Below are 27,041 nucleotides of genomic sequence, written 5' to 3' on the forward strand. Positions count from 1 at the left end.
GGGGCTCGAACCCACGAACCATGAAACCACGACCTGAGCCGAAGTCGAACGCTCAACTGACTGAGCCACCCAGGCGCCCCAAAGGCATACTCTTAACAGATTAAATAAAGCAAAGAAGGAAATAATGTTAACTTAAAAAAAGGAAAAAAAAATCACCTTCTGGTTCTAGTTCCTCAGTTATTTCTGTTTCATCTTCTGAAGAAGACAAACTTCGGTCTGCAAGCTGACCCTCAGAGAGACAAGACACATCATCATCTCTTCCTTCTATTTTCTCAGTATTCTCTTTTACCTTCGTTACACTGCTTCCTTGAGAAATCTGAAGAAATGAAAGCACACTGATACACTGTTGCTTAGATCACATGTATACATACTTGTTGAAGCACTGGATTAATAAAGCATGCAAGCTTGAGACTTAAATATATAGACAAGCATTACACATAAGTGATTCGTTAGAAAACAATCACCGAAATTGTACAAATGATAATATGCAGATACATGAAAATGTTATTATAAACCAAGAATGAAAAATGCATTAACATCAAAATGACTTTTACAGATTACTCTAATTCATATATCTATTTACTACCTGCTAATATCAGCATAATTGTAGCTGTTACAACCCTTGTCATATTTTTGGTCCTTCTATTCCCAGGAAGTTGTACACAAAAATAGGATAATGCTATGATTTCTTGATCCATGTTAATACAAAGTCTTTGAAGAACCAAATAAACCTTTTGAAAGAATTTTAATGCAAATACATACCTCAGGAATATGTGAAAGAGTTGGCATATTAATTTCTATTTCTGGTGTATGCTCCACTTCTGATGAAATTTCCTTCCCATCTTCAGGAGAAGTAGTTATCTCCTTTTTATTGATGTAAAAACATGCATGTATGTTATGTTGTATTTATTACTAAATCTCAAATCATCCTGACACACACACACACACACACACACACACACACACACGTATATACATATATGAGTAAATATCGTAGTTACCCATCTGTCCCTAAATTTAGTTAATGTATTTCAGTACAATGGTTGCTATTCATCATGGTATATATACAATTTAAGAACGGCAAGTGTAGTTCACTGAAGGACTGTTTATAACTGAAAGTAATGCAAATGTCCAACAGTAGAGGGCTAGTTAAGTAAAATACGGTACATCTAAGTACCTGAGTTCTTTGTAACCATGAAAAAAATAATAATGTAGATCATTATTAGTACTTACTGACACTGTCACTGCCACTGACATTGTACAAGTGTACTGACACTGACATAGTGGTACTTACTAACACTGAAGAGAGTACGCAATACAGTGTTGGGTAGAAAAGCTAGCTACGGAACAATACATATAGTTGTATACGCTTTTGTTAAAAAACAAACAAGCCAACAATGTGTATATTCCCATGGGAATAAGTGTGGAAGAAAATTGACCAAAATTCTACCTCTGACATATAGATTTGGGGAAATTTAATTTTATTTTTAATGTTTTTAAATTTTCCTTTGTATTTTTTAATATTTCTATAATGATTAGACATTACTCATGTAATTAAAAAACTGCATGTACTAGGATAGATAATGTACTTTCTATGATCAACATTCTTTTTTAACTGTATCAAAAATCAATTTATAATCAATCATTTTCCAGGATTTATAAACTGATGTGTATTTTTAAAATGCAGCTTATCATTTTTGCTATTTTAAAAGTAAACATGTCCTTGGGGCGCCTGGGTGGCGCAGTCGGTTAAGCGTCCGACTTCAGCCAGGTCACGATCTCGCGGTCCGTGAGTTCGAGCCCCGCGTCAGGCTCTGGGCTGATGGCTCGGAGCCTGGAGCCTGCTTCCGATTCTGTGTCTCCCTCTCTCTCTGCCCCTCCCCCGTTCATGCTCTGTCTCTCTCTGTCCCAAAAAATAAATAAACGTTGAAAAAAAATTAAAAAAAAAAAAAAGTAAACATGTCCAATATAGAATATATGAAAGATAGGGGTGCCTGGGTGGCTCAGTCAGTTAAGCATCTGACTTTGGCTTGAGGTCATGATCTCATGGTTCATGGGTATGAGCCCCGTGTTGGGCTCTGTGCTGACAGCTCAGAGCCTTGAGCCTGCTTCAGATTCTGTGTCTCTCTCTCTGACCCTCCCCTGCTCACGCTCTGTCTCTCTCTGTCTCTCAAAAATGAATAAACATTAAAGAATATTAAATAAAAGAAAATGTGAAAGATAAACAAGAAAACAAAAGAAATTAATACAAATCCATATTTTCATTACCCAATGATAATATCTGTTAATAATAGATTTCTTTTTATTTTTTACCTTTTTCTTTATGGTTAATTTTTAATGCAAATAAAGAAATCTCTTGGTTACACAGTAGTAATTATATTATAAATACAATATATCCTATTACATTTAAAAAACCCTTAATACCACAACATAAAATTTTCTCTTGGTGTGAAATTTTGGGTAAACATAATTTTTAATAAAACATAATATTAAAATAAATGAATGTATCATAATTTAATGAACCACTTTACTAGTGTTGGACATATAACTGGTTCACCATTTTCAGCTGTTGTGATGAACGCTGCAACAAACATCTCTATGCACATCTTTTTTATATTTATGATCATTTATGTAGGAATCAGGCTACCTGTGTTCGAATCCCAGATCTAATACTTTGACCTTGAGCAAGTTACTTAAGCTCTGTAAACATTACCTTCCCAATCTTTAAAAGGGAATAATTCTAGTATGATCCTAAGGTTGTTGTGAGAATTAAATGAGTTCAGTGGCCATAAAGCATTTAGCTCAGTGTCTGACACATAATAAGCACTCAGTAAGTATTAGCTATTAAATACTGCCTGACTAGTAATTGCTGAATTCATTTACTTAGCACATATATATGAAATGCACTGTATATGCCAGGTATTTTTTAGGCTCTGGGTGGTGGCTGTGTAGCTATTCACTGAGCTGTGTGCTTAAGATTCATGTCCTTTACCTATGTGAGAGATATGTCAATTACAAATAAGTTATTATTTTTTTAAAGTCCAAAAGACATGATGATGGTAACTCGAGTGGTGAGAGTAGAGATGACTGACTACGGGATATGTTTTGGAAGTATAGCTGACAGGTTTTGTGGATGAACTGCATGTGGGATGTGAAAGAGGAAATGCCAAAGGGATGACTTTGAAATTTCATGACTGTACAACTGGGTGAATGGTCAGTCATTTATGAGAATGGGAAACAATGAAAGAAACATTTTGGAAGAGGGTTGGTGAGATGACATCTGGGTTTTGACATGTGAAGTTTAGGTTTCTACTAGATGTCCAATGCATATGAAATAAGCAGGAAGAAAATAAATCTGGAATTGGGCAGCGAGATCAAGAGTGAAGATACAAATATGGGAGTATCAGCATCTAGATGTTGTTCCAAACTGTGAGATTGGTGGTGACTGGGTGGCTCAGTCAGTTAAGCATCTGGCTCTTAGTTTCGGCTCAGGTCATGTGGTTCATGGAACAGCGTGGAGGCTGCTTAAGATTCTCTCTCTTCCTTTCTCTTTGCCCCTCGCCTATGCTTTCTCTCTCTCAAAATAAATAAATAAACATTAAAAAAAAACCCCAAACTATGAGACTGGATAAGACCTCTGAATGTAGATACAGACTCAGCAGACGTCTAGGTCTGCAGTTTAAATGTTGAGGCACCTCAATCTTGAGAGATTTGGTCCAAGGGAGTGAGAAAAATAACTGGTAAAGTTGGAGGGCAAGAAAGGCACAGTGTTCCAGAGGCCAAGTGAAGAGGAAGCGAGTATTCCACTGTGTCAGATGTTATGGGGAGATGAAGATGGGACTCAGAATTGACTATTGGCTGTGGCAAAGTCAAAGTCATCATGACCTTAGCACGGGTGGTTGAAATGAGGATGAATTAGCCTAGAGTGAGTTCAAGAAACAGTGTGAAGAAAGGATGACAGAATTAAGACAACTTTTTGAAGAGATTTTTTTTCCCCATAAATGAGGACAGAGGATTAAAGCAGTAGCTGGAGACATAGATGGAGCCAAAGGAGGGTTTAGATCAAAGAGTAAGAAGAATTAACATTTCTAAACCGTGCCAAATTATTAAGCTAACATTTAAAGGAAAAAGAAGCATTTTATTCACTGGTTTCCTTTGAAATCAGGTAGAGTATATTATAACTATATCATGTATTTCAAATACTTATTATGGGAGAAAAAAATTAGTATTTTCAGTGTTTACTACTTACAGAACTCTGATGTGGTGTGATATCCACAAAAGATACTTTCTTATCTACAGGTGTTAAATGCTGTCTTGGTTTAGGTGTTGGTGCCTAAGATAAATCAATACATTAAAGTGAGTATGATAAACATGCACTTAGATAAGACTTCAGCTATTTTTTTCTTTCTTTCTTTTTAAACGATTTCTTTAGTGCTAGAGTCACGGTTACTTACAACTATTGTGCTAATAGAGGATGTTGGAGGTAGTTTTTGAACAACTTTTGACTTTTCTTTGTGTATAAAATTTCCTAAGTCTTCAGTTATAGATCCACTTGGTGGAAGGTAAGCAAATTTCCATTTCAATATAACATGGATGGTTCCTGCAGGATGCTTTTTATGATCTGTTAACTCAAATATTCCTGTCAAGTTATGAAAAAAATTTTAATTAATGCTAGAGTGAAATTTTGTTACCATAAGAATTAAAGAAGAACAAAGAGAACTACCCACGACTTTAAAAATAACTTTGGTTTTTACTCACACCTCAAATGGCTTAGAGAATAAAGACAAAATAATCTATGATAGGTTCATCTCTCAAGCAGACTGCTTTCAGAAGTTAAGGTCTCAGTGATAATACTGACTCCTAGATGAGAAAATTAACTTATAAATACTTTAATTCAATGAAATTAAATTCGGAGATTATTCAGAGTTCTTAGCCTTCTGCTAAGATATTATCTAGGTTATAGTTCAAAAATCAACCTTCACCTTGACTTGAATATTCTTGCAAAAGACTTGTCTCTATAGAAAAATATATTAGAACTTCACAAATTCAAGTAATTTATATATCAAAGGAAGACTTCATATTACCATATAATTTTATGATAACTTTTATCATAATTTAAAATATATTTTACTGGGATTTGTTAAATTATTCCAAATTAATAGCAACACAGCAAACAAATGTCCATAAAATAAACAAAGCATCTAAAATAGTAATTTTAAAAAGTATCACCTAGCTGTAACTGTAATATAGAGTCACAAATTTTAGTCATACTGAAAAATCTTGGACTTGAAAAAAAACAGAACTATATTTCAAGTATAACTTTTTTCAGGGGTATCCTTCCTTTACTTACTAGAGTCTGTTCTGACTCAAGGGTTTGACACATCTTTTAATGGCTGGCTGGGAAAGAAAAAACAAAACAACTCTAGACCTTAGAACCAAAGAATAAAGATGATAGACGGAACAGAAGGAGATGATAAACTTCTATTACAGGCACAGGTGGGACTTCTAGACTGACCGAATGAAGAGCTCAGTAAATCCTTTCCACAAAAAGAAAGAAGTAATAAAACTGGACCATTTAACGGCTCTGGAAATTAAACAAAGGTGTACAACAAATTGAGAAGCATTTATTTAAGAGAATCTACAGAAACTCAGTAACAACAGTAAGAGTCAGAACAGACTCTAGTAAGCTACTTCCCTGGCTGAACACAAGACTTGTAGACTGCCTGAAGTTTGAAAACCCCTTACCCAACCCATTCCTTAACTCATAGACAAAAGGTGGGAAGCCAACCAGCTCAAAGTGTTTAAGTGCAACCTTTCACCAATCAATGACTGACCACTAAACTATGCTGACTCAAACTTAAAATTAAACAAACAAATAAAACCTTACCAGAGACATCAGTGGGTACAATGAAGGAAAGATACAGATTTAGTTCAGGCAAGCCACCAAACAAAAACAGCAAGAGAACCACCCTGTGGAGTAGGGGAGGGTTGAAATCTAGAGTTGCTATAATATAATATCCTAAATGTCCAATTTTAAAGAACAACAAAAAATCATGGCACCTATGGAGAAGCACGAGTGTATGCTGCAAATATAGGAAAAAAGCCATCAATAGACACATTCTGAGAGTGTCTAGATGTTACACTTAGCAGACAGGAACTTCAGAACAGCTGTTATAAATATGTTCAAAGAACTTAAAAAATTGACATTTAAAGAATTAAAAGAAAATATGACAATAACTTATAAAACAGAAAATATAATAGATAGAAATTTTATAAAAGAGAGAACGTAATAGAAATTTTGGAGTTGAAAGTATAATTACTAAAATGAAAAAATTCAATAGAGGGGCTCAATAGGAGATTTGAGCTGGCAGAGGAAAGAATCAGTGAACTTGAAGACTAACCAATAGAGATTATCCAATATGCAGAGAAAAAAATGAATAAAAATGAATAAAACTTCAGAGAACTGTGGGACACCATTAAACACACACATGTATGTTTTTGCCCACACATTTTCTGCCCAAGAGGGAAGAAAAGGCATAAAAAAATTGAAGAAACAGAAACTTCCCAAATTTGGTACATAAGGTTACCCTACGTATAAAGAAGCTCAACAAATTCCAAATAGGACAAGCACAGTGGGATCCACACCTATACACCTCATCGTCTGTTTAAAACCACACACACACATACACACACACACACACACACACACACGAAAAATCTTGAGAACAGTATCGAGTGCAAGGAAACCATAATAATATCAATAGCTGATTTATCATCAGAAACAATACATTCCAGAAATTAGTCATCTGATATACCCAAAGTACAAAAGAAAAAAAAACTGATGACTAATATTATACCCTGTAAGACTATCCTTCCAAAAATAAAAGCAAAATAAAGACATTCCTAGATAACAAATGAGAGAATCATACCAGCAGACCTGAGTTACAAAGCATAGTAAAGGAAGTCCTTTAGGCTGAAAGGAAGTGGTACCAGATGGTAACTCAAATCAACACAAAGGAATAGAGAATAATAAAGGTAATTACATAGGTAATTATGTATTACAGTATAAATATGTTTTTTGAGATTTCTCTTAACTGCTTTAAAAGACAAATGCATAAAACAATAATAGTAAACTCTTGTTTAACTTATAAAAAACTAAAAAGTATATGATAATAACAGCACAAAGGAGAGGGAGGCAATGGAGCTACATTGGGTAAGGAAACAACACCAGACAGTAACTCAAATCTACAGGAAGAAATAAAGAATACAAGAAGTGATGAATACATAAGTCAATGTGAGAGTCTCCTATATATTGTCCCTTCTCTTAATTTCTTAAAAGACAAAAAGTTATACAAAGCAATAATTATAACATTGTATTGTTGGGTTTACAACATATATAGGCATTTTATATATAAATATATGACAATAATAACACAAAGGACAGGGGAGGAAATGGAATTATACTGGGGCAGTCTTTCTATACTTTGAGGGGAACTGTTAGTATTAATTTTAGACTGTGATAAGTTAAGACACATATTGTAATCTGCAGAACTACTAAAAAAAATAACTAGAAAAAAAACCCATAGGCCCAAAGTTGAGGATTATTTGAGAACATTAAGAAGATTAGTTATAGACAGACCATATCCATAACTAAAGTATAATTTAGGTTTGTTTTTACAATTTCATATATTCAAGAAATACACTTACCTGAGATACACCTGTCATGTGCCAGTGAAATCAGAGGCACATTGGCTTTTCCTATGTAAATATTTTCTTGAGTGTCACTATCATCAAACACATAAAAACTCAGAGACTCTGACTTAAGGTATCGGTCCAAATCCATATTCATTGGCACCGGGAAACACATATGATCATCAAACTGTGGATCATTGCTACTGGGAATGATGGCTGTATCGTGGTCTGCAAAATCAAAAAACTTGTACACAACATATGGGTGTGGCTGAAGGTGGTTTGCTCGCGACTGCAGACAGTTGCAACATCTTATTGTAATATGAAGTTCATTTAAGTTGCCCTCTGTGGAATCAGTAGAACTGAGCTGAGCAGTTTTGGGTGCCTGCTGACTTGACTGGAAAAAATACATATTTATATTATAGTAATAATACAGTGACAAGATCAACAGCAGCTGCCAAACCCCAAACAAAATAATTTTGTAAATGTACAAAGAACTGCATATTTGCAACTTCACAGTGAATTTCTCAAAACTAATACTCCCTAGAACATGTGTGAACAGGTGATCTTAAGTGATTAGCAATAAACATAGAAGACTGGGTATACATGGAGAGACTGCTGTTAAAATAAAAAATAAAAAAAAACACCTGATATTCTTTAATTCTATTTAATGACTAATGAGTAAAGTTAACAGATGGGTCCAATGACAAATGTCCTCTAGTTCACTATTAAGAGCTAATTCTTCAACCATTCCAGCTATTCAGATCATATCCCACTCTTAAGTAAGAATCCAGTGAACCTGATGGAGCCCACCTAGAGAGATGATTTCATTACATTTGGATTGGCCCTCATCCTCAACCAATGGTGTTTGGGGAAGCAGATATATTAGCCCAAGACAGCAAGTATAGTGAGGTTCAACTGCTATAACAACAAGAGAACAGGGTGAGAGATAAATCTTAGAGGGCAGAAAAAGCTAGAACTGGGAGGACATTCCAGAAGAAAGATGAGTGAGAAGAATTATTAGGCAGAGCTAGAAGTTACTCTATGGCCCCTTTTGGAACTATAGTTCAGGGAGCCTGTGCATTAGTATTTTAGCAAACAAATACACTAATTAATTGTTAAGTCCACCATTAGTATTCCAGGGCCTTGTTCAGTTTAGTGTTGGAAATTTCTCTACTTTCCACAAAGAGGCCCCTCTTTCATAGCATTTTTGAATCTGGGTTGAGCATCTTGAACCTCTGACTCCAGAGAAGTTAACTGGAGAAGGTGAAATAGAACCAAAGTCATAATGCCCTTGGTAGAGACATCAGTGATGTGGAGAGGGCAAGCCTGAAAAGGGAATCACAATACTGCTTTCCCAGGGCTGGTTTGTATTCAACTATAGAATGTTGAGTGGAATGATTTAAAAAGTATCCCTTCTTGGGGTGCCTGGGTGGCTCATTCGGTTCAGTGTCTGACTTCGGCTCAGGTCATGATCTTGCGGTTTGTGGGTTCAAGCCCCACATCAGGCTCTATGCTGACAGCTCAGAGCCTGGAGCCTGTTTCAGATTCTGTGTTTCCTCCTCTCTCTGCACGCCCCCCCTCCCCCATACTCATTATCTGTCTCTCTGTCTCTCAATAACAAATAAGCGTTAAAAATTTTTTTTAAAAAGTATCCCTTCTGCTTCTCACTCCAAATCTACCCACAAAAGTTGGAATTCCAACAAATGACTCACCCAAGCCAGAAAATGGAAGTATAAAAACAAACTACAAAACTAAATAAATAACCTGGTCTCTCTATTTTTAATTCCTTTTTCCATTACAGCACTTTCTAAAGTATGTTCTGAAGAATACTAGTCCAGAAAGATGATCTCTGGGAAACAGGTGCCATTCTTTCTCAAGTTTGGGAATCTGTCATATTAGCCATAGTTCTTTAACTGAAAATTATAGAAACAAATTCTGTCTAGCAAATACAACAAAAGAGACTTCAATGTAAGCCCATATGGTTATTTCATCGAACTATAGAGCAGAGATGTGGGTGGGCCTTAAGAAGGTAATAGGACTGGAAAACCATCAGAATTTCCTCTCAATCTAGTCTTCATTTTTCTCTGTGTGTTTGCTCATTATTCTCTTTCTCCAGTCCCATTTTCTTTCCTTTGCTGCTTAACAGCAAGAAGATGGCTGCCCTATGGCTCCCAAGCATGTTCCAAGCATGGAGAGTCTTGCTTTCTCTTGAAAGGAATCTGATAAAATACCTAGGAATAAACCTAACCAAAGAGGTGACAAATCTATACACTGAAAACTATAGAAAGCTTATGAAAAAAACTGAAGGAGACACAAAAAAATGGAAAAATATTCCATGCTCATAGATTAGAAGAACAAATATTGTTAAAATGTTGATACTACCCAAAGCAATTTACACATTCAATGCAACCCCTATGAAAACAACGCCAGCATTCTTCACAGAGCTAGAACTAACAATTCTAAAATTTGTATGGAACCAAAAAAGACCCCAAATGGCCAAAGCAATCCTGAAAAGGAAAACCAAAGTTGGAGGCATCACAATTCCGGACTTCAGGCTCTATTACAAAGCTATAATCATCAAGACAGTATGGTACGGGCACAAACACAGACACACAGATCAACAGAACAGAACAGAGAACCCAGAAATGGACCCACAAATGTATGGCCAACTAATCTTTCACAAAGCAGGAAAGAATATCCAATGGAAAAAGGACAGTCTCTTCAGCAAATGGTGTTGGGAAGACTGGACAGCAACATGCAGAAGAATGAACCTGGACGACTTTCTTACACCATACACAAAAAAGAAACTCAAAATGGATGAGTGACCTAAATGTAAGACAGGAAGCCATCAAAATCCTAGAGGAGAAAACAGGCAATGACCTCTTTGACCTAAGCTGCAGCAACTTCTTCCTTGACATGTCCCCAGAGGCAAGGGGAACAAAAGCAAAAATGAACTATTGGGACCACCAAGATAAAAAGCTTCTGCCCAGCAAAGGAAACAATCAACAAAACTAAAAGGCAACCAACGGGATGGGAAAAGACATTTGCAAATGACATATCAGATAAAGGGTTAGAATCTAAAATCAATAAGGAACTTCTCAAACTCAACAGCCAAAAAAATAATCCAGTGAAGAAATGGGCAAAAGACATGAATAGACACTTTTCCAAAGAAGACATCCAGATGGTTAACAGACATATGTCAAATGCTCAACATCACTCATCATCAGGGAAAAACAAATCAAACCCACAATAAGATACCACCTCACACCTGTCAGAATGGCTAAAATTAACAACTCAGGCAACAACAAATGTTGGCAAGGATGCGGAGAATACAGGAGTGCTGGTTTGGAGGGGCATATGCCCCCCAACGTTTATAGCAGCACTACTGACAATAGCTAAAGTACGGAAACAGCCCAAATATCCATCAACAGATGAATGGATAAAGAAGATGTGGTGTGTACACACACACACACACACACACACACACACACACAATGGAATAATACTCGGCCATCAAAAGGAATGAAATCTTGTCATTTGCAACATGGATGGAACTAGAATGTATTATGCCAAGCAAAATAAATCGGAGAAAGACAAATATCATGTGATTTCATTCATATGAGGAATTTAATATTTAAAACAGATGAGCGTAAGGGAAAAGAAGTGAAAATGATATAAAAACAGAGGAAGACAAACCATAAGACACTCTTGAGTACAGAGACCTGAGGGTTGCTAGTGGGGTGTTAGGTGGAGGGAAGGGCTAAAGGGGCATTGAGGAACACACTTGTTGGGATGAGCACTGGGTGTTATATGTAAGTGATGAATTACTACATTCTATTCCTGAAAAAAAAAAAAAAAGGCAGAATCTGATTGGCTCAACTGGGGTCAGGTGGATATCCCTGAATCATTAGTAATAGTCGGGTGGATAGTAGGAGAGAACAGGATCACTGAACGTAAATCTGGCCCCTGGAGGCTCAACCCCATGGGTTGGGAGTGACGGCAGTCCAAATGAAAAAAGATAACTATGACTTGAGCAGACATTCCAAAATGTTTCAAGTATATTTTATTCCTTTGTTACTCAACCCAAGTGCATACTTTATGCTTTCCTCTTGGGATTCTTATTATACATGAGAAGTCAAGGACTCTATTTAACTTTGCCTACTTCAGTGTTTTCTGCATTCATTGGATCATGGCATTCTTTTGGAAGTATGGCCAGTAAGGCTCCATAAAACATAGTTTGGGAAATGCTGCTCTGAGGAATTGCATTTAAACTTCCAATTCACAGAACTGCAATTCTATTTTTCAAAAGTGCCCTGGGTAGCACAAGGGAGTTCTTTTGTGGTATTAGAAAATTCTGTACCTTGGTTGTGGTGGCAGTTACATGAATATATACACATGATAAACCTGCACAGAACTAATACTACACACACACACACACACACACACACACACACACACACACGAGTGCATATAAAAACTGAAAAATCTGAATAAGGTCTGTAGCCTAGTTAATGGTATTATACCAATGTCAATTTCCTGGTTTTGAGAGTGCACTGTAGTTATTTAAGATGTTACAACTGGGAGAAGCTGGATGAAGGGTACATAGAACTTCTCTGTACTGTTTTTGCTACTTCCTGTAAGTCTATAATTATTTCAAAATAAAAAGTTAAGAAGAGTCACTTGATGGCTATGAAAGAAAATGATTTTGGTTTAAAGCATGACATATAAAGACATATTATAAAATTTCTGTGTCATAAAAATGTCTTAAAGTCCAACCAGCTCACCCAATGCATTTGCTCTGGCCCCTTATAATTTGATGTTATATATCCCAAAGCTTTTGCTCGTTCTCGATAAAGTCGAATTGCTTGATCCATGGGAATTCGTAATCTGAACCAGTATTCCACTATGCCAAAATTTGGGATGTCTCCTTTAGTTCCTACAAACCAATGCATAACTCACTGTTAAAATTTTATACTGAGTAAAATAATATATGACTTGCACGAATGATGTGTGATTGGCAAAGAACAGAGGTGAAGAAAATAAAGTTACTTCTGCAAGCATGAGTTTCATTGTATGTTAAGTATTATTAAAGAACTATGTCAAATTATGCTTGAGATATTCCAATTTATACTGTTTCAATCCTTCTAAAATATAAAGAAAAAACTAAACACTGTCTTAAATACTCCACAGATTCTTTCTGATGCGACAGTAGCTTGTTTTTAATAAGTTGCACTCAATGTAGACTGACAGATACAATATGAAAGCCCACAATTATAAATGTGATACTCCACATTGTGATTCAACTTCCAAGAGATCTTGGGCACCTTTCCACTTCTCTACTGTGCCACCAGTACAGCGATAAATGCCACAGCTGTGCCAAATATATGCAAGCCATGCTCGCATGATGTTTGCCCCCATACACCCTCAGTGCTCCTTTTGACTCAGGCAGCTCTTCATCACTCTTCCTCTGTGAAGATTTCCCCTATAGCTCCTGGGGGACTTAAGAACTCCTTCCCAGAGAAGAAGGATATCCTCTCATTAGAACATTGACTCTTTTCACATAACTGTCCATTCACCAGCCTATTTCTCTACCTGCACTCTTAAGTTTCTTGAGGGCCAGGGCTGTGGTTTCCATTGATACATTCCTACCAGAGGGACTAGTACATAATGGGTACTCAATATTTGGTGAACAGAGGATATTCTATATGTAAACTTTCCTAAACATACCATATTATTAACATTATTTCCCCATTCTCTTCATTGGTTTCTTTCTCGCTAATGGATCATTCTCATCAACATATAATACTTCATTCAAATCTGCTATCATTAAACAAAAAAGTCCTAAAACAAGAATATTTATGGATACACATATTTGCTTGTATATGCTTAAAATTTCTTTGTGAAAATTTGTAGCCTTTGGTGAGGGGGCCTAGGGTAGCTGAGGGACAGGAGTGGGAGAGAGATTTTATGGCAAAAATTTTCACTTTTTTATTTTTTGACTTTGATTTTTATGTTACCCCTGTGATCAATCAATAAAATAAAATCCTTCCCCAGAAGCTAAGTCACCCTCTTATCATTCTGAAAGGTGTCTTTACTTGGCCTCTAGGATACTGTATACTCTTGGTTTGCCTCCTAAGTGACTGGCTACTCTTTACTTTCCTCTGCTGGTGTTTCTTCTTCCTCCTGAACTCTAAATTCTGTGGTTTTCCAAGGCTCAGTCCTTGGCCACTTTCTCTGCTTTCTGTACATTCATTCTCCATGTGTTATAACCTAGGCTAAAGGCTTAAAATATATTCAGTATGGTAATGACTCCCCCTTTCATATCTTTATCCCTGACCTTTGGGCTAGTTAGTGCAGCCCATATGCCATTTCCACTTGGCTGTCCAATAGGCAGGTCAGTCTTAACTTGTTCAAACAGAATTCTTGATTTTCTTCCTCAGGCCTTCCTTTCTCAGGCCTACCTCAATAAATGGCCTCACAATTCTCCTTGGTGTTTGTGACAGAAATCTTGGCCCTCCACTTCTCTCATTACCTTACATACAATTGATAAGCAAGTCTTAAAGGACCAGTTAACTAAATATACATTGAAAATAATCATTTGTCAATGTTCTCATTACCTTCTTCTTCTTCTTTTTTTTAGAAAGAGAGAGTGTGTGTGCAAGTTGGGGGGAGAGGGCAGAGAGAATCTCAGGCAGGCTCCAAGCCCAGCTTGGAGCTCAATCCCATGACACTGGGATCATGACCTGAGCTGAAATCAAGAACCTGAAGCTCAACTAACTCAGCCAAGTTGTCCCAAGGTGCCTCGCTCATTACCATCTGGATCCAAGCCACCATCATCTCTCCACAGATTAATGCAATAGCCTGATAATGGTCCTATTTTCTCTCTTGGCCCCTACACACTCTTCTTCCTACAGCACCCAAGGCAGCTTTTCTAAAACCTACATGTGGGAGCACCTGGGTAGCTCCATTAAGCATCCGACTCTTAACTGTGATCTCACGGTTCATGGGTTTGAGCCCCACGTAGGGCTCTGACCTGAAAGCATGGAGCCTGCTTGGGATTCTCTCTCCCTCTCTTTCTGCCCCTCCCCTGCTCGCTCTCAGAAATAAATAAACATTAAAAAAATAAAATCTATGTGTGATCATGTCACTTCCCCCCTCAAAACTCTCCAATGACTTTCATCACCGAGAGATAAAAACTCCACGTTCCTCACCATGACCTACAAGACCTACAAGTTTTTACGGCATGACCTAGTCCTTCCATAGTTTTTCTCTTTTATTTAAGCTTATTTAGAGAGAGAATGAGCGAGAGAGCAAGGGAGGGGCAGGGAGAGAAGGGGGGAGAGTGGTGGGGGGGGGAGAGAGAGAGAGAGAGAGAGAGAGAGAGAGAGAGAGAGAGAGAGAGAGAGAGAGAATCCCAAGCAGGCTCCGCACTGTCATGGGGTTTGAACTGTGAGATTGTGACCTGAGCTGAAATCAAGAGTCGGATGCTTGACTGACTGAGCCACCCAGGTGCCCCTTGGTTTTCTGTTTTTCTTTTTATAGTGTATCTTCAAAAAAGTTTTTATTTAAATTCTAGTCAGTTAACATACAGTGTAATATTAGTTTCAGGTGTAGAATTTAGTGATTTAACACTTCCATACAACACCTGGTGCTCATCACAAGACGTGCCTCCTTCACACCCATCTCTTATTTAACCCCCCCGCCCCCCCCCCCAACCTCCCTGCTGGTAAACATCAGTTTGTTCTCTACAGTAAGGAGTTTCTTGGTTCGCCCCTCCTCCTTTTCCTTTTGCTCATTTGTTTTGTTTCTTAAATTCCACATAGGAGTGGAATCATATGCTATTTGCCTTCCTCTGACGGCCTTATTTTGGCGTAGTCATCCTTCTATTGTTTTAATCGCTTTCCTGCTTTAGCCGCTGGCCTTCTCGCTGCTCCTCCAATATGTCATGCTTGTCCCTCCACCTTGGTACTTGGTGTTTCCACTGCATGAAACATTCTTTCCCCGGATCCCGTCATGAATCTTCACTCAGGTCTCTACCAACGTCACCCATCAGGGATGCCTTTGTCTGAGTTCGCCATCTTCTCTCTCTCTCTTTATCCTGTTCATTTTTCTCCATCTGATGAGATATATATTTGTTTTATGGCCTGTCTTCCCCTCTAGAAGGTAGGCTACACGATGGCAGGGGCTCTGTCTTATTTAGCACCGACCCCTGTATTTCCAATGCCTGCTAACAGTGATAGCAAATGATCTTACAGAATATCTGATGAATGTACTCCAATTAACATTTGATCAAAAAAGGGTATCGATACGGTAAATAAATACATGTACTTAGAAGCTTTTAAAAAAGTAATAGCCATCGCACTGATATCCTCAATGACATTTAGGATAGTCCAGTCTACTCTGGGCAGCTCAGTTAGAGAACACTGTCCAACAGCCTCAAGGGATCTTGAATCCGTACGAGGAAAGATACTAATGTAGAGCATCATAGTAACCTATACACCAAATTAGTGACTCACACATCCAAAGCTTATAAGATTGTACTTACCAACCAAACTTGCTGTGCAAAATATGCGACCACTTTTTTCTAGAATTTCATGGAATCTCAGCTGACAAGCTGCAAGTGTTTCGTAATCTGTGCTGTAAGCTTGGTGGACCTCAAGAGTGACAGTATTCTTCTGAATGTATTGTAAAAATAAGTCGTCAACATGAACAAGATACTGAGAAGTGAAGTTATATTCTGGGTGGAGGCCTTGCACTATGGGAGAGGTCTGTAGCTCAAAGTCATAGAAAGCATAGGTACAGAAAGTGACAGGCTCTTTATCTCCAGACGCCTGTAAAACTTCAGAAGAAAAGGTTACTTTGTTGATATGGATTTCAAATAGGTTTTCGCCTCGTTCTAAGTGAATGGTCTCATCAAATTCATCAACAGAGTCATCTGGCATGATTTCTGGTTTAAATTTATACTGCTTGGTGCCATAGGCAATATCCTTTAATTGGGCTGCAAGAGAAGACACACAGTTTAGATATTTTTAAATATTGACATATGAAGATACAAACTGGCTTTTGAAGTGGTAGGAAGCCGAAGTGCTTTTGGTGAAGAGTCTCAATCTTAAATTCTGTGACCACACTGTTTTTCTGTGAGTAATACTGTATTATACAAAAATTCGTCCTTGGTTTTGACATCGCTTATTAACAACAAAATTACAACTCAAGTTAGAATATAGCCTGTACCAGGGAAGAGGAAAAAGAAAAAAAGAAGAAAAGGCTTTTGAAAGTACAGCTGAGGTAAATATTTGGATTCTTCCTGTTCCTCTGCTTCTGCTTTATTACCTTCTCTCCTTTAAAGTCGATTTCTCTTTCTGCTGGCTCCTTCCCTTCAGCTTATTGAAATACATACTTTCCTACTTTTAGGGGTGATGGATAATGTTTATTGTCTTGATTATGGTGATGGTTTCACAGTGTATCCATGGGCCCAAAACTCACCAAACTGTACGCTTCGAATACGTGCAGTTTAAAGTATGTTAATTATACTTCTACAAAGCTGTTTTTTTAAACAGATATATCTCTTTTTTTTTTAAGTTTGTTTTGAGAGAGAGAGAGTGCATGTGCAAGCACGTGAGCGGGGAAGGGGCAGAGAGAGAGAGAGAGAGAGAGAGAGAGAGAGAGAGAGAGAGAGAGAGAGAGAGAATCCCAAGCAGGCCCCCTCACTGTCAGCTCGGGGCCCCCCGGTGGGGCTCAGTCATAAACTGTGAGATTGCGACCTGAGCTGAAATCGAAAGTCAGACGCTCAACCAGCTGAGCCACTCAGGAGCCACAGATGTATCTCTTTCTAGATACACATTTTATCCCCATGTTATATCCACATTTCTGGAAAGAATAATGTATACTGGAGTCTACAACTCCACATCTAACAGACACTCTTCTTCAACTTCTTGCGAATAGTATCTGCCTTACTTTTCTTAGGAAACTGCTCCAGAATAGGTCACCAGGAACGAATTAATTGCTAGATTGAATGGGCTTTGGTCCTTGTATTAGGTGGTTTCTTTCCTTCCTTGACACTGATGATCACTTTCTCTTTTTTGAACCTCTGTCCTACCTTGGTTTCCATGTCATCATCAACCCGGCTTCTCCTTTTACCTCTCGTGTCATTCTTTTAGGGTTTCTTTCCTTTTCTCATCATTTGCTGGGGTCCTGTTTTTATCCTCTCCTTAGATGACATATTCTCATGGGTAATCTCCCCCTTTTATGACTTCTGCTACTATAAATATGCTGAAGACTCTCCTCTTTCTATTAAATTTTTTTTAGCGTTTATTTATTTTTGAGAGACAGAGAGAGACGGAGCAGGAGTGGGGGAGGGGCAGAGAAAGAGGGAAACACAGAATCCAAAGCAGGCTCCAGGCTCTGAGCTGTCAGCACAGAGCCCCATGGTGGGGCTGAACCCACGAACCCCGAGAGCATGACCTGAGCCGAAGTCAGACGCTTGACCGACAGAGCCACCCAGGCACCCTAAGCTTTTTATTTTTAATTCAGATTTATTTCCTGAATTCCAGACCCAGAGATCTGATGCCTTGCTGGGTCCTCTGTCTAGATATCCCCTTGGCACTTCAAACTCGATATATCCAAAATAGCATGCATCTAACACCGAAGAGTAGTCTCTTCCAGTTATTTCTGTACTTTGAATCTCAGGCGCGGATGTCAGCATCCATCCAGTTGCCCAAGCTTGATACCACGGGATCATTCTAGTTTCTCTTTCTCTTAATTCTCCCCACATCACTAGTATTCAACAGTGTTTCCTAAGTCGTTACAAATTTGCCCCTGTTCATTCTCTGTCCACTAATGCTACCTTTCTTACACTCCCAGTGTTTACTACCCAGATTATGATGGAACCCAAAGTGCTTCCTTCCTTCAGATCTTACTCTTCCTAGTAACTACAGCATAATCTCCCAAATGCAGTTCTGGTGTATTACTGTCTACCTTAAACACTGCTTAGTGGTTTTCTAGGTAGGTAATTAAGGTTAAAATTCTTCAGGGGGGGCAAGGGCACCTGGGTGGCCCAGTCAGTTAAGGGTCCGACTTCGGCTCAGGTCACGAGCTCACGGTTTGTGGGTTCAAGCCTCGCGTAGGGCTCTGTGCTGACAGTGCAGAGCCGGCTTGGGATTCTCTCTCTCTCCCTCTCTCTCTGCGGCTCCTTGACTTGTGCTTCCTCTCTCTCTCTCAAAATAAATAAATAAATAAATCATAAAAAAAAATTAAAAACAAAAACAAAACTCCTCAGGGTGGCAAGCAGGGCCTGGATGTCTTGGTTTTCTCCAGCCTTGCCGGGAGATCCTCCTCCCCTTATTAACCAGGAGTGGTGCCATTCATTTGCAAATGAATGGCAGCCCTTCACATTAAGGGCATTTTTACCTGCCTCCTCTACTTCCTGGAAGGCCCTTCTTGCTTTTACTTAGTGGTGAATTCTCTAGCCTTCGGAGACTCCAAACCTACTGCGTGGCAGTCTTCCCCGAGTCTTCAGGTGTAAGTAGGCATCTTTCCTCAACGTTTCCGCTGCATCTTTCGCGTTTCCTAGCTTCCCACTCTTCCCGGTAAGGGATACTCTATTTACTTGCTCCATCTTCTGAGTTCGCTGAGGGTGGGACCCGAGCTTTCTTTCCTATTTGGCTTCTCACTGACCAGCACTTCGCTTAGTATGCAGGAAGAGCTTGAGCAGGTTTATGGGATGAATCAGTGAATATTGGGGACTGATAATATATATTGGTGAAGACTTAGTGAGACCAAAAGGAATGAAAATCCCAAGCTACGTGACCTCCGTGTGATTCAGAAAAATTCTATTAAGCACATTTTTATTGAGTACTACTTGAAATAAAAGGTACATACTGCTCTTTGACTGCTGGAAAACCCTGTTCAGGCGGATCGAACCCTTCTGCTTAGAGCAGTGGTTCTCAAAGTGTGGTCTGGGAATGCTGAGGGTCCCTGAAACGGATTTTGGAGGCTGTTTTTAAAACAATCCTGACATGTCATTTGCCTTTTTCATTCTTATTCTCTCACAAGTGTACCATGGAGTTTCCCAAACTCTACATGATGTGTGATATCATAACAGATTGAATGCAGAAGCAGGTTTAAAAACCCAGCTGTTTTCTATTAAGGTATACACCAAAAAGTTTGTAAAAATGTCAAACAATTAAAAAAAAAAAGGAAAACAATTTAAAACAGTGTAACTTTTCTTACTATTTTTTTTTTTTTGGTATGGAAAATACAGCTTTTTAAAAATAAATACTGTATGTTAACATGTAACGGATTTACTACTGTTATTTTAGCATGACATAAAATAAATATTTTCCAAATTTCTCACTTTTAATTCTTACTAGAAGTATAGTAAGTATGACCCATAGAAGCAAGAGGCCCTTGGGATCCTCAGTGATTTTTCAGAGTGTAGCATTACTGCTGGCCTAGATCCATACATTAAACATTGTATGGCAGGGGACATGAAAGAGAGACAAAGTACTTGGCATCGAAGAACATATCCTGCCATCACAGGGAACATGCAAAACTCCAACAATAAAGAACACTTCCATAATACAGTCCCCAAACATACTTTCCGAGTACATAAGAGGAAGGATGGTAAGTACCGAGGCAGTGTTTTTCAAAGTGTGGTCTTGCACCTGCGTCTGAGTCGCTTGGATTTCTTTCTTTTTTTTTTTTTTTTTAAATTTTTTTTTTCAACTTTTTTTTTTTTTTTTTTTTTGGGACAGAGAGAGACAGAGCATGAACGGGGGAAGGGCAGAGAGAGAGGGAGACACAGAATCAGAAACAGGCTCCAGGCTCTGAGCCATCAGCCCAGAGCCCGACGCGGGGCTCGAACTCACAGACCGCGAGATCGTGACCTGGCTGAAGTCGGACGCTTAACCGACTGCGCCACCCAGGCACCCCTTGGATTTCTAAATACAGCAGCGTCATGGGCCCCTGGATCTCCAGGGATAGGGCCCAGGAAGCTACATTTGAAACAAGTTTCCCACATGATTTTCATACTTGCCTAAGTCTGGAAACCACTGTAAGGGCATTTCAAGTAGAGGCATGAATGGTTAGGAGTGATGAGAGCCAGCTTCCTGGCACAGGCATGCATTGCATTTGGTTAGATTTCGAAGCAGGGTAAAAAGGGCGTACGTTGGCTATAAAGGAGGTTTAGGTGGAACAAAGATCCAGTGGTAGGACCGAGAAAGGTGAATCTGACAAAGAGCAAGCAGACTTGTTTGGCTGCGAGGCATAGCTTGCTGAGAAGAGAAACTCGAAATGAGGTGGTAAAGTTAGTTCTGCCGTGCTCCATAAACTACTTTGAAATCTTGCCTGCAACACTGGATCCAAAAAGCAGTAGAAAGTTACTAAAAATTCTTGAGTGGAAAAGAATCAGATAAAAACAACCTTTCTGGTAAATTCTCCTTACAGCTATGAATTGGAAAAAAAAAAAATAGAGCAAAGAGAAATCATGAGTGTAGATTTGGATGACATTTTCAACTGTCGTAAACTCTACTCGTCTAGTTACTGTAGACGAAGAATTGTGCGCATCGTACCTTCTAGTTTCTGAATGCGTGCAGCTCTGATATCAAGAAGATGAACATATTGTTCCACTTTGAGTTCATAATCTTGCTGCAAATTTTCCATCTTCTGGGTCACTGCTTCAACTTCCATCTAAAAAAGAGGAGATAACAAGTCTCAAGACTTAGGATTAGTTCCATTTTCATTTTTTAAAGCGACTATGACAAGCATTTTCCTAGATCTTGGAGATACCAGGAGCTGTAAACCATGGTTTTCTGAAACAGCTCACAGTTTAGAAAATTATGCTTGGCAATGTTCATAAATCAGAAGTAAAATTAACAAAACCCGAGATCCCTTCCCATGGAGGTGATTTTCCCGTTTGTTACAGGCTACAATCACACGTGGTTGTGGCAGGACTTCAGGATAACTATAACCCATTTGCAGAATGTGCTAATACGAGCAAAGGTGAATTCATTGCTGGTGTTTGGTCTCTAAAACCAGGGACTTAAAAAAAACATAGTTTGTTTTTCAACTACTGACTCTTAAGTACCTAGTTACGAGGCCACATTCCAGGCATGTGGTAATAAATGATAAGAGATTATGACAGATGATAATACATAACACTGCTTAGAAAAGTAAATCATTAGTTGATTATTAAGGAAAATCTATTTTCCCGAGTTAGTGTTGCACCTTACCTGATAATCTTTATTAATTTTATGTTGCATAATTAGCATGTTTCGTGTCTTTTCAAGCTCTTGCACCGTTTCTGCATGAGTTGCTTGTAGCTCTCTCATGGAGCGTTCTAGATCTTTGTTAATTTTATTGTCTACTTTCTCTAAAAAGGAAAGGTCTCCATTTTTTTGTGACTTTTGAGCCTAAAATAAAAACATGTTTTCTTACTGAAATAAGAGTTTCTAAAATATAATCATGTGAATTAGTATAGATATGGCAAGGAAAAATCATTAATTGAAAACAGATATATTTCCATTTTCCATCAGGAATAAAACAATCCTGATACAGAAAATATATTTACATAGACATTTGGAACAATTACAGAGAATTCAAAAAACAGTTTATTACTTCATGACATAAAGAAGAATCATGTACATTTATTTCTATTTCTTCAATTGATTAAATGCCACACAGTGTTGATCTAAAGGGAAAGAAATGTATTTTCTCGTGTCTTCTTATAAATAACAGAATATCCTAGAACTGAAAAAATATCTTCTGGTAACATTTATAATTCAATATTTTACTTAAGATAATAGGGTGTACCAAGGTCTCTTAGGACAAAATTGTTGATTAGTTTTATAGTGAGGTGTGTAAAAGTGAAATATTTGTACAGTTGGAGAAAGTGCTTTAAATAAGAGTTTTTGAGGTCTATTTTAATGTAATTTTGATGTCATTATGAAATATGTATATGCTGTAAGTAAATGTCACCTGACCACTTTCCTGAATAATTTATTCTCCAAGTATAAGGGTTACAGACAAGGGTCATCATTATGCTGAAACAGTTATATGTAGACATGAAATTCATGGTGAAGTTCAGAAAGTTACCTTTATAAGCAGGAGAGCTTCACTCAATTCATCAGCATTAATATCACTGTCCTGCAAAAGACAGAGTGAGTAAAAGCTCACAATGAGATATTAATGGAAAGTACAAGAGACATTCCAACTATGCAGATTATCCTCACGGAACATAAGCTGCCTGATAGCATGAATTAATAAACTAAGTAAAAGAGACATTCCGACTATTCAGAATCTCCTTCTGAAATGCAAGCTGCGTAATGACCATGAATTAATAAACCAAGTAATATATTTGTCTTCTTTTGCTTTGTAGTACAGTGTTTCCTCTGTGTATAAAATATTTAGATACAGATTTGGAGTTTATCTCCTAAATAAGAAAATAGTTCACCTGGTTGTAAAACTTCATGCGGTTTTTAAGTTCATCAAGTTGCTGCTTTTGTTCCAGATACTGTAACTGTAGTTCTCTATTTTCTTGGATGAGTTTCTCATTTTGGTCTTAAAAATAAAGTCAATGCCATTAGAAAGGTAAGAGAGCATGAGGTAAGAACACATTTAAAATTAATTTAATTCCTGATACACACCAAGCTGGATCTAGCATTGCTCTGGTCAGAGAGGAAATTATGCTAGCACCTAGACAAAGGCAGCAGGAGAATGGGGAACAAATGAACACGATCATGTGTCTACCATATGATCCAGTTTCTTATCAAAAACTGAAGACTGAAGTTCATAGTATTAATATAAGGAAATTGTGGCCTCTGGGACTTCAAAGGAACATTCTATCTAAAATACCTAAGAAAATATGTTTCTAAATCTATGATTTTTACTTACTTATTAAGGGTCCTGAAAGGCATGCAAAAAAAAAAAAGTTTTTTTTTTTTTTTTTTTTGTCTTTTAGTGTTTTAATTGACTTCCTTGAGTTTTCTTTTTCCAATTTAGCATTAAGTCTTTTTATTAAAACCACATAATTTCTTTGGTAATAACTAAATCTGTAATTCTAATCAACCACACTTTGAACAAATCTGCTAAGATAGGAGGAAGGGATTCTTAGCCAGGGCATGGTAGCATCAGTAATAATTCATGTGTGTTCTTTATTCATTGAGTTCATGCTGTTAATTAGTAAGACATGGACTCAGAGCTCTCATTAAGGAATAGAGATAGGTTACATTCACCTAGGTTCTCATTTGCCTTGACCCACAATCAGGAGCACAGAGCAGAGCTACAGAAAATAGTAATAAATCCATGAAGAGATGAATTTTTTACTCCCTGCATTAAACATATGCTTAACTTAAAAAAAAAAAAAGCAAGCTAACAAATCTATTCTTTGGTCTCATGTTCTTAAGCGTACTCTTCAACAGAGTTCATTGTCGGGGTCAGGTGTCCTCCTTTTTGGCTCCCCGTTCACTAACTCTAAACCATGTCATCCAAAGTGTCTCCACTAATTTCATCCTAGTTTCAAAGATTTGTGTTTACCAAAAGTCTTCAAGTTGTACATTTTTGTTTCCTTTTCTTAAAAAAAGCAAGTCAACACATCTGCCAAGAATTCTTTGCATGAATACATTTGCACGCTGAATGCATGTTATACAAAAATACATTTCTGACTTTTATAATGCTTTTGTGTTCCCAAGATTTACCTTGGGATATATATACTACATGTAAGTAAAAATAGTAAATTACACAATTAAGAAGAAATGGACTAAATTTGGATATCTTTCATGTCACATATTTCCTGGAAAACTAAAAAGTAAAAAAAAAAAAAGTGACTCTAGAGTATGCAGAGACATTTTAATATCAAATATATAAACATTTTTATCTTATCGATGAAAAGTTAAAAGGTTATCCTTTTGCTAATATTTAGTGACCTAAATAAGAGTTCACAAGTGTGAACAGTACTTGGAAATTTTGAAGGTAAAGGTCAACTATTTGTCTTTCAACTCAAAATTAGGATTCATAGTAAATATGAATTGTTAGAGGAGATAAACAACTTGTTCAGTTATGGAGTACGGTAAGAATGCAGAACACTTTATTTTCTGTTGATTAGATTAAAAAGTCTAGATAGAAATGGTTAGGTAACAGAAAAAAGGTAAATATAGTAAGAAAAATATAAAACTAAAGGTAGTTTCCTTCTTGGCCTGCAAACGGGTTAGGGGTTCTGATGACGAGGTAAAGTGTAAAGGACAGGACTATTGCCCCTTCCCCCAGATACAGCGTTTTCTGATTACTATTTTCATGCTCCTGTTTGTCTCTTCTTTCAATATTTCAGAGCAGGGTTCTGAGAACGAAATGCTAGTAGGTATACATGAACTTATTCAAATGTTTCTTCCTTAGCTGATTTCTGTGTCCACAATGTCCCCGTTTCATGGATATTTTTAAAACTAGGGTGTTAGTAGTGGGAAAATAGCTTATTAGTGGGGGAAGACATTACTGAATATGAGTAACTTTCTCTCTCCTAGATTTTATGTAGAATTATCCACGGTATTTTTCCTTTCTCAAACTGTTTATTGGGGATACAACTCCTGGGTCTTTAAGAAGCCCGGAGACGCTGTAGTCCAAACAAGAGATAGCCTTGCTGGATTATAATAAGAAAAATCAAAGCATCCTGTACAAGATGAAAAATAACCTCCTTACCTTATGATTTGACAAAAAGCAGGTTAAGCTAAACAGCATTTTATTCAAATGGGATAACATTTCACTCTTTTAAAATTATGTTCTTCAAGCACACCATTAATAAGCAGAGTGCGGAGAACAATCCAACTAAACAATTTTCAGAGCTCCTTTGTGCTAATATCTTCAGCTGTGATCAATATAACCATATGCATTATGCTGAATTATGCATTTCAGCTAAAGATAGAAAGGAACTTTCAAAAGCAGGGCCCTTAAACACATGCAGTTAATTTAAGCATTAACCAAATGCAAACTGCATTTACATATTCTTCCCCCACATATTCACACAATCTGAAACTAATTTGTACCTTGAATAAAGAGGTGAGTATTCTCTAAAAATAATTTGCCAGTTAGATGAATGAGTCTAAGAGGCCAGGGAAACATCTTCTGGCAAAGAACACTCGACAAATGAAAAGGTAAATGTGTGAAGAGACTTCAAAGTGGAATGAAACAATTTCAAAATCTGTAAGACAAAAAGGAACTTTCTACATATTGAAAGATTTCCTTATAAAGAGATTTTCAATTTTTTTGTTTGTTTAGTACTTCCCAGAAAAAAAATGGTTCAAGGCTGTAATATTTTTCTTATAATCCATTGTAACATATTCACCAAACGATCCCAAACTTCAGTCATTAGACTTATAAACTTCGGGTATTCAAGCAAAATAACTAAAATAACAGTTGACTTAAAAATAAAGATTCAGTACTAGCAATTCTTCTTAAGAAAACAACTGAATAAATGTGTAAAGATTTGTGTAGAGAGATGTTTATGATACCTAACAAAACTGAAACTCTTTAAAAATTCATCAGTAGAAGATTGTTAAGGAATTTTTTGTACATCCTCACGTGGAAAATCAGGACAGACATTATAAGTGATGATGATGTGGGTTTATACTTATACTCAAGGAACGGTTTCATAACATAGTAAAGACAAAAAGCACATTATAAAAACTGTACCTGTGCACAAACAACTCTGGAAAGACAAACATAAACATATTAATAGTGATTATCTTGTGGGGTGAGGGAGTGAGTGACTTCTAGAAATTTTTTTGTTCACTGGATTTTTTAATGGTATACGTGAATTATTTTTAATCTTTCAAAAAATCCAAGAAGACACAAAAGCTAGTGAAAAAAATAAGAATGGATTCGGTGGATTAAAATAACTTTGCAACTGTAATTTTAATAATTTAAAAGAATCTTTGGAAATAACTAAACAACAGATAGGTCTTAAAAAAAGACCACCAAGATTCTATTCCCTTAAGAGTTTCTTTCCAGAGACCAATGCAGATGTTTAGAGATAAGAGTTTTGAAATTCTTGATATTTAGGGAAATACAGAGAGCACAGAAATAAGACAGGTTGTTTTCATTTCTCTTCTTTTCAGAGCAGTTTATATCTGTTTTTGGAAAAAAGCGGGGAATAGAGAGTGCTTCTCCTTCCTTCAGTCAACAAGAATTTACTGAGCAACTATTAAACAAAAGTACTCTGTTAAGTACCACATTAAAATCAGGAATGATACATCTTTGACATCAAAACTTTTAAATACCTGCCCGGTCACCAATCATGTCACCATTTCATTCTCCTCACAATATTCTTGAGAAAAATTCACAAATAATTTTTCATGAAATTTAAC

The 27,041-nt window shown here is 37.2% G+C and overlaps 1 protein-coding gene across 7 annotated transcripts in view; it reads right to left on the bottom strand.

Annotated features, from left to right (window-relative positions):
- The window catches only part of RPGRIP1L (RPGRIP1 like), a 108,239-nt gene that overhangs the window by 47,321 nt on the left and 33,877 nt on the right, over positions 1-27,041 (bottom strand). For all 7 annotated transcript variants that reach the window (XM_045046920.1, XM_045046921.1, XM_045046922.1 and 4 more), the window contains 11 exons: positions 23,141-23,247; positions 22,783-22,833; positions 21,921-22,100; positions 21,261-21,378; positions 16,238-16,690; positions 12,477-12,628; positions 7,708-8,086; positions 4,455-4,639; positions 4,250-4,333; positions 763-864; positions 157-316 (listed from right to left, as the gene is read on the bottom strand). In XM_045046920.1, the coding sequence (XP_044902855.1) occupies positions 157-316; positions 763-864; positions 4,250-4,333; positions 4,455-4,639; positions 7,708-8,086; positions 12,477-12,628; positions 16,238-16,690; positions 21,261-21,378; positions 21,921-22,100; positions 22,783-22,833; positions 23,141-23,247 (1,971 nt within the window). The remainder of the gene's footprint in view (positions 1-156; positions 317-762; positions 865-4,249; positions 4,334-4,454; positions 4,640-7,707; positions 8,087-12,476; positions 12,629-16,237; positions 16,691-21,260; positions 21,379-21,920; positions 22,101-22,782; positions 22,834-23,140; positions 23,248-27,041) is intronic.

The sequence above is a fragment of the Felis catus genome, chromosome E2 (genome assembly GCF_018350175.1).
Source record: "Felis catus isolate Fca126 chromosome E2, F.catus_Fca126_mat1.0, whole genome shotgun sequence".
Lineage (NCBI taxonomy): Eukaryota > Metazoa > Chordata > Mammalia > Carnivora > Felidae > Felis > Felis catus.